At 41.2% G+C, this 15549-nt stretch overlaps 1 protein-coding gene across 4 annotated transcripts in view; it reads right to left on the bottom strand.

The window, feature by feature from the left end:
- The window catches only part of DPP6 (dipeptidyl peptidase like 6), an 865911-nt gene that overhangs the window by 427231 nt on the left and 423131 nt on the right, over positions 1-15549 (bottom strand). For all 4 annotated transcript variants that reach the window (XM_054495448.1, XM_054495450.1, XM_054495449.2 and 1 more), the window contains exon 3: positions 8248-8346. In XM_054495448.1, the coding sequence (XP_054351423.1) occupies positions 8248-8346 (99 nt within the window). The remainder of the gene's footprint in view (positions 1-8247; positions 8347-15549) is intronic.

Genomic DNA, 15549 nt, shown 5'->3' with positions numbered 1-15549 from the left:
CATCTGCTGTCAACAAAATCGGCAGCACACTAACTTGCCTAGAGCATTTTCTCCTGCCTTGACTTTGATGTGGCATGGTAGAAGTTCTCCTGCCTCCCTGACTACAATTCCTCAGACACCTCCGTGTCCCTCTTTCCCTCTTCCCTCCGAGAGGCTCTGAGCAGCACCTCCACAACCCACACTTTCCATAGTCCTCCAGATGGCTCCAATCTCTCACCTGCCTTCATCCCCAGTTCTCAATACCTAACGAACATTTCCACTGAGTTATTGCTCACAGACTTCTACTCCAAACTCTTCATCCAGTCACAGAAACTGACTCCCTGTCAAGAGTAGAGAATCACCATTCCAGCTGCCCAGGCCTGAGATCCTCAAGTCAGCCTTGAGAGTGCTGTCTTCCCTGGTGTTCCATTTCTATACACTGCCACCTCCTGCTGATTTATCACTCACCATGGCTTTTTATACCTGCCACTTCCTTTCCTGTCACAGCCTAAACTTTCGGTATCAGAAGATGGCTCAAATTAAGGCACATTAATATCGTGAAATACTATTAAGATGTTAAAATGATAATGACAATGTATACTTACTGTCATGAGAATATATGTAGGTATAGGTTATGAATATTTTCCTACTTAATACACTTAGTATTATTCCATATGTGTTATTATCTGGAAGGATAGCTATGAAAATTTAATAGTGGCCATTTTCAGTTGGAGGGGTTACAGGTAATTTTTATTGTCTTTTAAATTTGTGTTAATCTCTGATTTCTAATTTACTGTAATAAATATATACATATAATAAATGTGTAGTATATATAATACAAGAAGTTGATATATCAGCCTAAGCTTGCACTGTGATATTATTATTCTAAAACCTTCAGTGCCAATAAGTTAAACCCAACTTCTCAGTTTCTCTAAATTCTCTCTCATACCCCCTTTGCCCCCTTTCATCGCCTCAGAGCCTGCATATGCTGGTCCCAGCTTCCACTCTGATCTTATCTCTCGCTCTTCTCCCTCAGGCTCAACACCGTTCATGAATATGCCAAGCAGCCTCCTGCACCAAGACCTTTGTGTTTGTTGTTCCACCCTGCCTGGAAGGCTTTCCCCCAGAGAATTCATCTGCATGACCCTCACCTTCAGGTCTCTGCCCCCAAATCACATGATCAGAAAACATTTCCAACCATTCTATGTGAAATCTCATGCTTGTAAGTTTCCTTATCTTTACAACTAGGCTGTTTAAGTATCAAATGAGAAAATGCCCAAGAAGTCTTCGTGGATGGCCACAAACTGGGGACTTTGCTGGTGCTGGGGATACCACAGTAAACAGAGAGATGTGAGTCCCATCTTTGTGGAATTTACATTCATAAATAATTATACTTAACGTATGTAACAAAAGGGGCAGTGCAGGATATAGGAGAATCCAAAACCAGAAGAGTCAATGTGGGGCAGAGCGAGAATTAGGGAGCAGCTTAAAGGAAAAAGATAACATGCAGGGTGGTGACTAGGAGTGATGACAAGTGGACACAGAGAGGAGAGGGAGTATGCTGGGCAGAAGGAACATCCTATGTAAGAGCCACTCTGGGGGAAAAGAAGATGGACTTTTGAAGCAATCCAAAGAAGTTCATGTAGGCAAAGTTTAAGAGAAAACTGGGGAGACGGCCAATGATGAGTCAGGAGAAGTAAACAGATCATGTAGAGTCTGAGACATGGAGGGTCGGGGGGCCAGGGCTGTGCTCCCACAGTGAGCAGCGGGGGGTCTGTGAAGAGGTTGGGGGAGGATGATGTAGTGCTGGGCACGAGGACGTGAGGTGAATGTAAGATACTGCAGTGGACATGGAAATTAGCCAGTGACTGACATGCACACACACACACACAGACACACACACATACACACACACCTCTCTCTCTCTCTCTCCAAGTATATAGCTCAGAAGAGCATCTGAGCTAGAGAATTGAAACTCATCATCATATAGACAATACCTAACATTGTGAAGGTGAATTATTTCCCCTCGGGGAGTACAAAGTGAGGATAAGTGAGAAACTTGAGGAATTCAGACTTTTAAAGTTAGAAACATTAAAATTCCACCCCAGTCACTCAAGCAACCCCTTCTCCTTGCACCTGAGCTAGTACCCGAGGTGCCGGAGCAGAGCCTCGGTCCTGTTCTGCTGCTGCTGGGCTTGAGTCCAGCCCTCCAAGCCTCTGAGTGGACTAATGCCAAGTCTGCCATGGCATTCATGCACCCAAACATCACGTGGAGGCTAGGTTGGGCACGCATGTTCTGAAGGCAGAGCTGGCAGGATTTCTTGATGCATCAGATGTGGGATGTTAGCGAAAAGGTAGAATAAAAGATGACTTGAAGGTCCTTAGCTTGTTCTACAAATTTTTCCATCAACTGACATCAGAAAGGTTGTGGATAGGGTGGATGTTTTTTCTTTTGTATTTCTGGTTTTGGGGGGAAATCAAGGACTGAGACTTGGAGATATTAAGGTTAAAATTGAAATGTCTCTCAGACATCTGAGAGATTTGAGAGAAGGTTTGTCTGATGACATATGTTTAGGAATCATCAGTAAATGGAGGATATTAAAAACTATAAGATTGGAGGGAGACACCGAGGGAGGGCGTGCAGTCATGAAAAGGAGAGGAACAAGTACTGAGTCTTGCAGCAATATTAAACGTCAGGGAGAAGAGGGAGAACCGGCCAAGGCTCCTGCAAAGGAGATGCCCATGAGGTGACAAGAAAGAAAAAAGTGTATCCAGGGCAGAGGAGGAATCAATGGTGTCCAATGCTGCTGGCAGGTAAAATAAGATGGGGTCTGAGAAATGCCTGTTGCATTTAGCAACCTGGAGGTCATCTCTGACCTTGACAAGAGGAGTTTCGGAGAGTGCTGGGCGTGGTAGCCTAACGGGAGTGGGTTTAGGGAGAGTGGGAGAAGAGTAACTGGAGATGTTATAGATAGAAGACTGCTTCAGGCTGCAAAGGGGAACAGGGAAGCCAGGCTGAGCCAGGCAGGGCATGTGGACTTGAGATGAGGTGTTTGTGTTAAGGTGAGAGAAGGAAGAGCACATTTGGTTCACGATGGGAATCAGCCAACACGGAACAAAAATTTAGGAGAGAAAGGAGGGGCCTGGTGTAATGATTCCTCAAGTAAGTTCAGAAGGAAAGGAGGGGCCTGCTGTAATGATTCCTCAGGTAAGTGAAGGGAGTGCATCTGTGGTTCCTTTAGATTGAGTACAGACAGCAGACAGGTCACCTGTGGGGCGGGGCAGGGGCGGGGTGGGGGTGGTGCAGGAAGAGCCAGCGGCAGTGTGGATGCCAGTTGACAGGACAGTGGCAGTGTTCCTAAGCTCTCTTCTGGCAGTTTCAGCTGAGAAGGAGGGTGGGGAGGGAGTTTGCAGGGTCGGGCAGAGAAGGTGAGATTTGCAATTATCATCATCTAGAAATGAGAAAGAGGGAATGGGCCAGGGGAGCCCAGGATGATTGGTCCATGTAAACAAAGAATAACCAAAACACCTCATCACAGCCCCTAGAGTGGAGTCCCAGAATGGCACAAAGGGGCTCCAAAAGGTTAAGAAGTGTAATGCGGTTGTTATAACAGGCATAAGAATTTACTCAATGGAGCAAATACTTGGAGAGGCAGTGCTGTGACCACTTCTGGGAGTGTGCACCTCTTTGAGAGGGAGCCCAGAGTGAGCCTTTTCTTTTTCTTTTCTTTTTTCTTTTCTTTTTTTTTGAGACGGAGTCTTGTTCTGTCACCCAGGCTGGAGTGCAGTGGCGCAATCTCGGCTCACTGCCACCTCACCTCCCAGGTTTGAGTGATTCTGCTGCCTCAGCCTCCCGAGTAGCTGGGACTACAGGTGTGCACCTGGCTAATTTTTGTATTTTTAGTAGAGACAGGGTTTCACCATGTTGGCCAGGCTGGTCTCAAACTCCTTACCTCAAATGATCCACCCATCTTGGCCTCCCAAAGTGCTGGGATTACAGGCGTGAGCCACCACACCTGGCCCAGAGTGGGCCTTTTCATGGCTTTACACACCTCATCTGGCTTGCCCCAGTAGTTGTAACAAACAAGTAGGGAAGTCTACAAGGGCTTCAGGATGTTAGAGAATGTGAGGCTGTTGTACCAATCATTTTCAGACAAGGTAGATTTAAAAAATTAAGCATACAGTATAAAAATGAGGGAAGGGAAATTCAATTCCAGCCTAACACATTTCCTCCTGATAAATAAAGCGTATTAGTTCCAGACTGTTAACTCCAATATTAAACCCAAGGTACACTTGTTAACTTCAGTGGTTAACGTGTACTAAAAAAAAAAAAAAAAAAAAAAAAAAAAATCAAGTCTCCTCCTCTGTAGAGAATTACACCATTTTTCTTCATCTCTTGCGTATTTTGTAACTTTGACATGGGCACTATGGGAATAGAAAGCTAGAATAGAGACTTCAAAGGATGGCAATAATTCTGAACTATTTGGAACCTATAATTTTGGTTAAAATACACAATGTAACTACTAAGGTTGCAAAAGAAATTGGCAGGAGACCTGAATTTTATCCAGTATAGCATAGTTTATAAAAACCAGACAGACCTAGGTTCAAATCAGAATTTTGCTACTTACAAACTTTGTGATATTGATCAAGTTAATTTCAATACCCTTAGACTCAGTTTCTTTATCTGTAAAATGGGAATCATTGTAGTTGTGATAATTAAATGTCTCTCTCTATATATAGCATTTAGCCTAGAGCTTAAGACACAGTAAACATCCAGAAGATAATGATGATGATAATGATGATAATATGATCTTGATGATGATGTTATGATGATGATGGTGATGTGAAGAAGAGGAGGAGGAAGAGGAGCCTGTGATGGTGGTAGTGGTGATAGATGGCGGTGGTGGGTAATAATTCTTATGTCTATCACTAAGAAACAGTTCCATGAACAAATCGCTCACCCCTTTTGCGCCCAGCAATTTGTCTGCTACACTGTGGGCACTCAAAAATCTCTTACTGAATGAATTAATGTTCTAATAATTTCTAAGTCTCATTCCAGCTCTACAACATGAGATAATCCTATGGATTTGTAGTAATCTTTTCCCAGATCTTAACACTTAGACTTGTGGTATTAAAAAAAATGGGTGAACTCTATAGTATTTGTCAAAAACCAATTATAAAGACTCAGTTTATCATTGCAAAGTTACTTCATTCACTTTAAGTTATTGCCTCTTTAGGGAGCGGGAAGAGAGCGAATGATTAGGAAGAGGAATAAGTTAAAAAAAAAAAGGTAAGGGGAAGCCGAGGGTCACATGTGAGTGGAATTATTAGGTTCCAAAACACTCCAAATCAAACCTGTATTTGGGGAGCCAACCAACTGGTTACTTCAAAGCAAAACTTCACCTTCAGTGTGTACATTTACAGAGGGAGAATCACCCTAAGAAAGCTCCTCAACACCAAAGGCAGGTCCATTTAGAACCGCAGGTGGTCTTTATGAATAGGCATAACCTGCTGATACAGGCAGGCTGGGCATTTTCTGCTGGGCACATAGCCACGTCTCAATTGCATGTATTAACTCCCAGCTTTGCGGATATAAAGAAAATCTGGCCGGTCTCCCCTGGCCAGAAAGCCAGTGCATCTCTGGGCAGCCTCCATTCATTTGCTCATAAAAATCAAACTCTTTATACCATGAACTGGCACAGGTTCCTCCAGAAACATCTGTGTTCTTGTGTCTCCACATGTCTGCATATACTTTTTTTTTTTTTTTTTTTTTGGCACATGGAATGCTGCTTTAGGCCAAGTCTGATGCCATGGGCTTTCTAATAAAAATATATACCTTATAGGTATGAATACACTTTATTTCAACATATCATGGTGTCTTCCCAGGCCCTCTTCCAACCTACTCTGAACCCTAGAGCTCAGGTTTGGTGTCCCTTGTTTCTGGCCTCTTGATTCATCCTTGGATTCTGCCTCTCCACAAGAAGGAGAAGGAGAAGCAGAGAAGAAGCAGAAAGAGGAGCCTGTGGTGGTGGTGCTGGTGCTGGTGCTGGCGCTGGTGGGAGATGGTGGTAGTGGGTGGTGTGATTCCCACGTATACCACTGAGAAACAGTTCTGTGGACAAACCTGCTCCCTAAAGATGTAATAGCTTAAAGTGAATGAAGTAATTCTGCAATGATTAACCGAGCCTTTATAATTGGTTTTTGACAAATACCAAAGAGTTCACTCTTTTTTTTTTGACAGGGTCTCACTCTGTCACCCAGGTTGGAGTACAGTGGCATGATTACAGTTAACTGTAGCCTGGACCTCCCAGGCTGAAGCCATCCTCTCACCTCAGCCTCCCAAGTAGCTGGGACCACAGGTGCACACTACCGTGGCTGGCTAATTTTATATAAAGGTGAGGTTTCAACATGTTTCCCAGGCTGGCCTCAAATTCCTGGACTCAAGCGATCTGCCTGCCTCGGCTTCCCAAAGTGCTGGAATACAGATGTGAGCCACTCTGCTCACTCATTTTTTTAATACCACAAGTCTAAGTGTTTTGTTTTGTTTTTGTAACTGCTGGGTATTGTTTCTCAGCTTGGTTTTGGTTCCCCCAACCAGGGTTTAGCAAGACTAACATTCTACAGCTAACATTCTTCCAGGGCTCTATTCTTAGCCTTCTCTAACAAGCTCCTGGCCATGGCTTTAAGACTGAGTTTGTGCACTGTCTCTGGGACATCCTTCGAGAAGGATGAGAACTTCCGATCCCCCTCTCTGAGTCTTGTGTGTTCAGATTCCCACTGGCTGCTCATAGATTTGTCTCCAACACACCTTTGAGCTCCTCAAGCGGAGTAGTCATGTTTTCCTCCCAAGGTCTACCGGTGGCACCCCACAAGCGCTTGCATTTGCTGATGCAGCGGGTGAACACGAACACGAACATTTCACCAGGTCAGCCGAAAACAAGAGGCAAAGTCAATTCCTCCACCAAACAAAAAGACCTCTGTGCTGGTTTTTTCTTTTTTTTTTAATTTCTGTGTGCCCTTGGTATTCATGATATACTGCTGCTCTAATTTCTCCCCACTTTTCTAAAATACATTCCCTCTGAGATCCATCTACTTTTTTCATTTTTAAATAAGCTAATCTAAGGGTCAGAAATTAATACTGAAGCCACAGTAGAAGACAAAAGAAAAGTGATTGCCCCTAAGCAGGAGACTAACAGCCAAGCATCATTGTTAATTGATTTCTGAGAGTTTGTGAAGCATGAGAAGCATTTTAGAAGCAGTTTGACAGAAAAAAATACAACGACGCTCAATCACTCAGCAAAAGAGGACGGTGGGAAGAGCACTGAATTAGAAGTCAGGGGACGGGCTGCTAGCCACAGCTCCCACTCATCAGCTCTGTGACCTCAGAAAAGTCACTTGACCTCTCTGGACCTCATTTATTGTAAAAGCAAGGATCTGAACTAGACTTTGATCACTATAAAGGTTCTCTGACCTGAGGATAAACCTGCAAGTGTATTCCACTGAAGCAAAGACTAAATGTAAGCAACAGCAATGGAGACAACAGGGAGGTGCTGGCAACTTGGCCTGCGGAGGGATGGGTACACCTTCCATGGATGCACTTGAATTATTTCAGACCCAATTAGAAGAAATAGATTATGTTATGAACCAACACAGGCATTGTGAACATATGCCTTCTGTCCCCAACTGTATTTTGTTCTGTTGTTTAAAAAAAAAAAAATCCCCCACACAAGGAAAGTAGATTTAATCCAATTTAAAGTTCAACAGGGAAAATAAGTGAATCTGCATCTGTGTACAGCACTCCAAGGTTCATTTGGAAGCTATTCTACAAGAACCCCATGAGTCGCTTTTGGTCCTTCTGCCTAACGGAAAGAGAGCAAGAGAACAAAAGGGAATGAAGATTGTGGAGAAGGAAGGAAAGCTCACCGTGCCCTGCACTGTTCCTGTTGCTAAGCAACACCCCACAGCTCCCCCGGAGAAATGATGTCTCTGAGAGGTGGCACACAGAGGACACGTCTTCAGCAGACCCATTTCTCATTAAGTGAAGGCTGTCTGGATGCTCGGGAGGCAACACCATTACAAAAGCTTGATTTTACCAGATACACATTTTCATAGAATGATAATCTGATGATTATCACAGCAAAAGCTCTGTAGATCCACTTCTGTGGCCAAAGGGGGAAATCCGAGAGGCAAATTACCAGACCCAACCTACTGAAAGTGGGGGTGAGGCATGGGGAAGCGATGTCTCGTGCACGAAGGACCTGGACTCACCACTTATCCACTTAGCCTCGGGGTCATGAATTTTGAAGTCTTCACTGAAGAGATCTTCCACAGTGACCTTCTTCTTTTGAGACAGACTATTATCTTCCGCTAGAAAAAAAAAAAAAGCAAAGAGTTAAGCTTGTTTCATAATTAGTAAAATGAGAGGACCATAAACATTCTGATTGTCATTCGTAAATAGTATGGATGGGAACACACATCATGTCCATAAGTAAATGGGGATAAAACCAGTCTCGCATTCTGTTTTTAATTAAACTATCAAAATCTATGCTAAGGAGATCATGATTCAGTAGAACGGCATCGTGCCTCCTCACCGACACCTGCAGCATGTAAGTGATTGTATTTCTCAGCATAGAGGTAAATAATTCTTTCAAGATTGATTTATGAAAAATAGGGTGGGAATAGTCGAGAGGAAGATACGGATATCCAGAATGGACCTCAGTCATATGATGTAATTGGTCAATCATGAAGCATTCATTAAGTGCAGCATTTTGGCTGCTGGGAATCCAAAGACACAGAAAATATTCCTTAGGTCTTCATTCTCCATAAGCTTCACTTGTCCCTGGCTGTCTCTGTGTTGTGGGTTAGTTCTTGTTCAGATAGGATCAAACCCCAATTATCTGTACACAAACTACCAGATTCTGCCTTGCCGCATCTCAGTTACAAGGCTTAGGAGAAAGCACTTGGGATAAGCCTGTGAACACACTCAGCTAATGTTCATCCCAAGATGAGATGTTTAGTTAATGGCATCAGTGGGTGAGACTTTAAAAATCTGAGAGCTTTTATCCCGTATTTCCAGAGGTCAAAGCTTCTAGAGTTTTTGCTCCTCCTCAGAAGAGGCTCTCTCCATTAGAGGTACAAAAATCCACTTATTGACTTTGAAAAGACACAGGGCTGTCAGCATGCCTGACCTGTGAGCCTACAGTCCAGTCCATTCCACCACCTTCACTTCTGTGATACTAATAAGAAACTCCTCTGTATATTGACTTGACCATATCTGATGGACATTATCTACCTAGGATGCTTATGTACTTCCCTGCCCTCTTAAATAGAAGATGCTAAATATCATTGCACATTTTTTTCAACGACTCCCAGTTCTCATTTCAACAGTTTCCTGTTGTGCTGCTATGTGGGGTGATCTCGGTGCTAATTGAGGTGTATATGTCTGTGTGTTTTTGTATTTCAATGTCTGGTGGGTATGTCTGTTTCTTGTTTCAATTTCTGGCTGTTACACTTTTTGGACTGTTATTGTTCTTGACCTTGACAGTACCATTTGCCTCTTTTAATTTTCTGTTTTAAACTCTGTGGCAGGTTAGAAAAACTAAAGAAATTTTGTTAGGATTACATAAACAAATACGAATAAATAATCTCTAAATAAAATCTTCAAAGCTTCTAGGACCCTAGTACATTGCATGGGTTTTATTAGGTCACTTTTGGTTTTTTCCTTTTGGGTCTGGATGTTGACAAATTACTGAAATTGTCAGAAAAGTCATGTTTTCCTTTGTGCATTGATTGATCTCTTGAATATCAAATAGGGTTACTGTGTGTAGCAGTCTTTTGAAAATTACAAATGCTGTGACTCAAGGTGGCTTTATTGTGAGACATGACTGTATATGGAGATATCCCGGGTGCTGAACACAGCACATTAAACCAAACCAAGTTCTTTCTTCGCTCTAGGAGCTTTCTAGGTGTGGCTGAAGCAGCCTCAGGAAAAGGCACATGGCTTCAAACATGACACACTTCCATATACATGACAATAAAAGAGAATTTTAAAAATTACTAGACATTGATCTAATAAAGTTACACTCTGATCTCGCAATGAAGAAGTCTAAAACTTCCTGAGACATTCTTAAGTACATGGTCAGAAAATAATAATCATGTTGAAATTTACATTTTATCTGATTAAACTTCACTATTCAAGAATGATTCTAGCCACGCAACTTAAGGTATCTATGTGCCTCATAAGAAAAAACATGTAAGACTGCCATTTAAACAAACTTTGGAAATAAAAGATGAAAAGGCAACGTATTCATTCTCTGAAAATCTTTCTTTTTATACATGTATTTTATTTTAAAAACTGTAATTTTATTTGTTTTTTAAAGATATTTTTAAAACACTTAAGACTTCTATATAGGGAAAGTATGTGGTGGAGGCATTATGATATATGCTATTAAAAATGCTCCATTCAAGCCAGGACATGACTCTGTCCTTAATTAGCTCTGTCTCCTTAAGAAACTCACTGCTGGCCTCTCTGTACCTAGATGGCTCATTTGCACATTCAACTGATATCTAATTAATTGGCTGATCGTTTGATTCATTCCCAAAATCATCTGAGATAACGACAAGCACAGGTGACTGCCACATTCCACAAACCACGCTGAGCCCTGAAGAAGAGAAAGGCCTTATACAAGCTCACAGAGCAGTGGAGCCAAAGCAGAATGAATGACAAGAACACAGCAGTGACGGTGCTGAGAGGAACAGGGCTTGTCCTGCTAATATGGAAGCAGACTATTAAATAAGAAAGTGGGAGGGATTCCAGGAGGACTTGCTGAAGGAAAGAGGCTTCTAGCCAAGATAAAGGAGAGAGAAAAACATTCAAGCTAGGAAGGCTCGTAAGGACAGAAAGATGTCAGTGGATGCAGTATTTTCAGGAGATTGTGTGTGTTGGCATTGGCGTGGCAGACAATGTGAACAGGAAATGCTAGAGGGGAAGGGAGATTCTCTCATTGTATTTGATATTCTGAAATTCCATTAGAAAAATGTCCACTTGTGGATTTTCTTTAAAAATTCTGCTTAACAGTCAGTAATATTTTCAGCTTAAAGACTATTTTTCTTCACATCAGGAATACTACCAGTAATTATCTCATACAATATGGCTCCTCCAGCATTTGATCCCCTCCTTCCAGAATCCCATCTGGACTGTGCCAGAGCTTCCAGGTCAATCCCCATACCTCGGGCTTTTTCTTAAGTTTTTCCATCTTTTTATGGCTTTGGGAGTATTTGGATGATTTATTCAGTTCAATCTCCTATTTGTCAATATTTTAATACACCTAGACTGTTCTATTACCCAACTAAGGATTTAAATTTTAAATAATTGCATTTTAATATCAAATATAGCTAAATAACTTTTTCAAGATCATCTACTCATATTTTATAGTTTCATGCTTCTTTAGCATAGTCATAGTTCTTTTAAAAATCAAAATGTCGTTTTCTGTTTTCCCTACTGATTTAAATTTCTTTGGATTTTAGTTTTCATGTGTGTTGGGTTGGTTTCTGCTTTATAGGGGGATGTTTTCTGCAGATGCTTTGTGGTTCTTGGTTGTAAGCTTCTGTCTTACAAGTGTTCTGGGTCTTGAGAGGCCCCTGGTTGCATGGTCCTCAGGCAGTTTTGAGATTCTGTCTAGGAAACAGCTGTCAACTAAGTCTTGGGTGGTCATTTGGGCTGGAGCCCTTTTCCCCAAATGGGTGATCTGAGGCCTTCTGACCATGAACCCACTTTTCAGGCAGGGGCTCCATGTACCCCTGGTCTCTCATGAAAACCAGCCTTCCAAGCCCTCCTGTTGTGCCTGACTTCATTCTCTATGGCTTGAGGATGACGGAAATTTGGCCTTCTCTCCTGCTGTAGGTTTTCACCTGTTCCTTCTTGTGAGGATGCCTTCCCTTTCAATCCAGGTATGTGAAGAACTCCTGTTCTTGTTTTTGAGAAAGAAGCAGCTATGCTTTTGTTTGTTTGTTTTTTGAGACGGAATCTTGCTGCATCACTCAGGCTGGAGTGCAGTGGTACAATCTTGGCTCACTGCAACCTCCGTCTCCCACATTCAAACGATTCTCCTGCCTCAGCCTCCCGAGTAGCTGGGATTACAGGCACGTGCCACTGAGCCCAGCTAATTTTTGTATTTTTAGTAGAAACAGGGTTTCACTATATTGGCCAGGCTGGTCTCCAACTCCTGACCTCAGGTGATCTGCCGACCTTGGCCTCCCAAAGTGTGGGATTACAGGTATGAGTTACCATGCCCGGCTGCAGCTATGTTTTTCGTTATTTATTTTGCTGTCACTTCCACATGCTTTTTCCATCAAAACAAGGAACATTTCTGTGCTCAATCTTCCTTCTTAAACTGTAAGGCAACATAAAGTTGGCAATGCTAGAAGGGGCAGTGGCTTCCACTATTTGGATTTCGTCCCAAAGGCAATTCGGGGATCACTGAAAAATAAAGTTCCTTCCAGCCCTTTAGCTTGATATATTATAGAAAATTCCATGGCACTTCAAATTGACTTGGCCTGGTTAGCTCACCAGCATGTAAAGGCATGCTGAAATCTGCAGTGATGTAGTTACTCTTTACGGAGGCCAATGTGTAATGCAAATTTCTCAGCCTCCTTTCCCTTTCTCAGATATTTGTTAAATAGTAAAATTCCTGGAGAACCCTTTGGAACTCCTTCTCTAAATATTTTAAATACCAGAAAACTAGAAATAAATCCCATCACCCGAGCATAGCTGCTGGAGGGGCATGCAATCCCTGCAGGTAGAGGTGAGCTACTGACAAACTCAGCTTGGTAACAAAGAAAATCTACCCAGAAGAGTTCAAGACTTTCTGTAAGATTCTGCTTTTGTGAGCAATTTGGAATAATTGACAACTCTAAAGTGCTTTATAGTCGTCCGAGTGCAATGATATTTATTATCTCTCCTGATCCCCACCATAATGAGGAGGAAGGAAAGTTACATTGAGCTACTGAGCTACTGAGAGGTTAAATGACTCCTCCAAAGATGTGTGAGGAATCGATTGGCAGATGTCAAGCACTAGGTGTTTTCAAAACTCAAAGGAGACAAGGGTTATGGAGGGCTAGCTTCATAGGGGAGACAGACCCCCAAGCTGAGGCTCAGAGTATAGCACTCTTTGTATTTAGAGCAATTTGTATGTTATTCCTACAAAATGGATACTATCTGTTTGCTTCCTTACCAACACTTCACAAAAACAGGTGGAAATCAAAGAAGCTGTCCATTTTCCAAAGTCTGTACCATTAATTCACAAATTCCAATGAGATCACTTTTGCTTAAAAATAAACCACTGCAGCCTGTTCCATCAGCGATGGACCTAACACAGATGCTGCTTAGTAACAAGGAAAAAGCTCAATGAGAAAGCAGGAAACACATCATTTAGTTCTGCCAGCATATTTATTGATTGAGTGCCCTGAGTCAGGCACTGTGGATGCTGGAACAAGACTTCCAATTATATTTCTTTCTTTTTTCTTAAAGTAAAAGAGGTAGAATCCATGCTATGTGTTGCAGGTGCTACTCCTATTTCCTTGGTAGATTCTTATCATAATGAAAGAATAAATTTATATCATGCTATACCATCAAGAGATTAGAAACAATGAAATTTAAAACAAGGTAGCACGTCTGCAAATCACCATATGAACCTTGGGGATTTCGACCTAATCCTGAATTAAATTGTCTCACTGGCAGACTGTTCACCATATGAATCCATAGGTCAGAGCTGAGATGGTAACATCTCATCCATACACAAAAACCCTGGAGACGGAAGGAAGCCGCAGTAGCAGCTGTGAGTCAGGGGAACACTCTCTCTCTTTACAAAAGTGAGATTTACTCAAAATACATAAAAATATATTTCTCTGAAGAAATCTCTCTAGAATCATCCAATCCCAAATGTAAGAAACAAAATAACTGTTGTTGGGATAAGAATTGCATTAAATAATCTTACCTGAGTGATGCTAGAGGAGTTACAAGAAAAGGTACAGTCAATACCTCTTTACAATGTGTGTGTGTGTGTGTGTGTTTTACTTTCTCAAAGTTGATCATGTTTTCTTTTCTGCTACCAGGAGCTACTATCAATGAACTAGTTATTTGCTTTCAAGTCTATTTCCCATACTAGCTTGATATTTTCCTTTTCTGTTTTAGTTAGGAATTGCAACTTCATGTCTCTAAAGGGCCTGGCAAACAGATGTTCGGTCCATTTCTTTTGAATGAAGAGAGCATTTGTTTTAAAAATCTGTGCCTTTGCTTGTATTTTTGCTTACTTTTTTGTAATGAAGTCTTTGTGTTACTAAAGTATATTATTTATGGTTATACTCCAGACTTACGTCTATAAAAAGTCTCACAGAGATACTAATTTATCTTAAAAGCTTTTCCTTACAAATTCACATCTTCAAATAATCTAAGAAAACTAGTAGCATAATATCAAAATTAGTCACATAATACTTTTTATTGAAATGGTAGAAACTAAGTCATCAGCATTATTCAGCACATCTTATGAACTAAGAACTTGTAGTTATGCTTTATTTTAAGCTTCTAAATCAAATACATCAAAGGTATACATTCCCTCTTCATGTCCTTACCTCCATTCTTTAGATCCAGGAAATAAACTGAAACCTTAAAATATATTCAGCAGCCTGTTTGCTTTAGTGAGTTACAGCATTAGGCTCCTGTGACTTCACATGATTATATGCGGATAGGTTGATATGTTTCCCTACCTAGTTTATTCCTTTCTTGACACCTTTATTAGAGATAAAATTCACAGAACATAAAACTTAACCATTTAAAGTCTACAACACAATGGTTTTAGTACGTTCACAGAGTTGTGCACCATTACTGACCTAAATTTGGAACATTTTCATTACCCCCAAAAGATTAGCATAACAATTAGCAGCCACTCTCCATTCTCCCACATCTCTCTTCAGCTCTTCGCAACCAAAAATCTTCTTTCTGTCTCTAAATATTTGGCTGTTCTGGACATTTAATATAGATGGAATCACACAATATGCATTTTGTTGTGACTGGCTTATTTCAGATAGTATTGTGTTTTCAAAGTTCATCCATGTTGTAATATGTACAGAGTGTACCATTACTTCATTCCTTTTTATAGATGAATAATATTACAAGCTAATGATGCTGAGCATCTTTTCATGCACTGACTGGTTATTTTTATATCTTCTTTGGAGAAATGTGTCACTTTGTTCAGATTATAAAAAATGCTGAAATTAAGAGATTCACTGTCAAGAAAGATACTGCCATCCTGAGAGCATGACTGAAAAACCTTTGCTAATACCTTGAAAGATCAAAAGGTAAGTATTCAGTCACACAAAAGGCCCTTTGAAGAGCTTAAATGTGTGATTCACAGACCCCAAAGCTCTCTCAGCAGAAGCCAAACATAGAGATGAAAGTATCTAGAAGAATCCTAGGAAGAGCCACTTGTCTAATGGAATGAATTCCCATGACATACATAGAAGATCCACAGATTCTTAAGAATTTATATCTGCAGAAACAGTGTCAGCTTGGAC

Source organism: Pongo pygmaeus, chromosome 6 (assembly GCF_028885625.2).
Source record: "Pongo pygmaeus isolate AG05252 chromosome 6, NHGRI_mPonPyg2-v2.0_pri, whole genome shotgun sequence".
Taxonomy (NCBI): Eukaryota; Metazoa; Chordata; class Mammalia; order Primates; family Hominidae; genus Pongo; species Pongo pygmaeus.
Note: the sequence above shows the minus strand (reverse complement) of the source record. Positions and strands in the feature narration are given on the sequence as shown.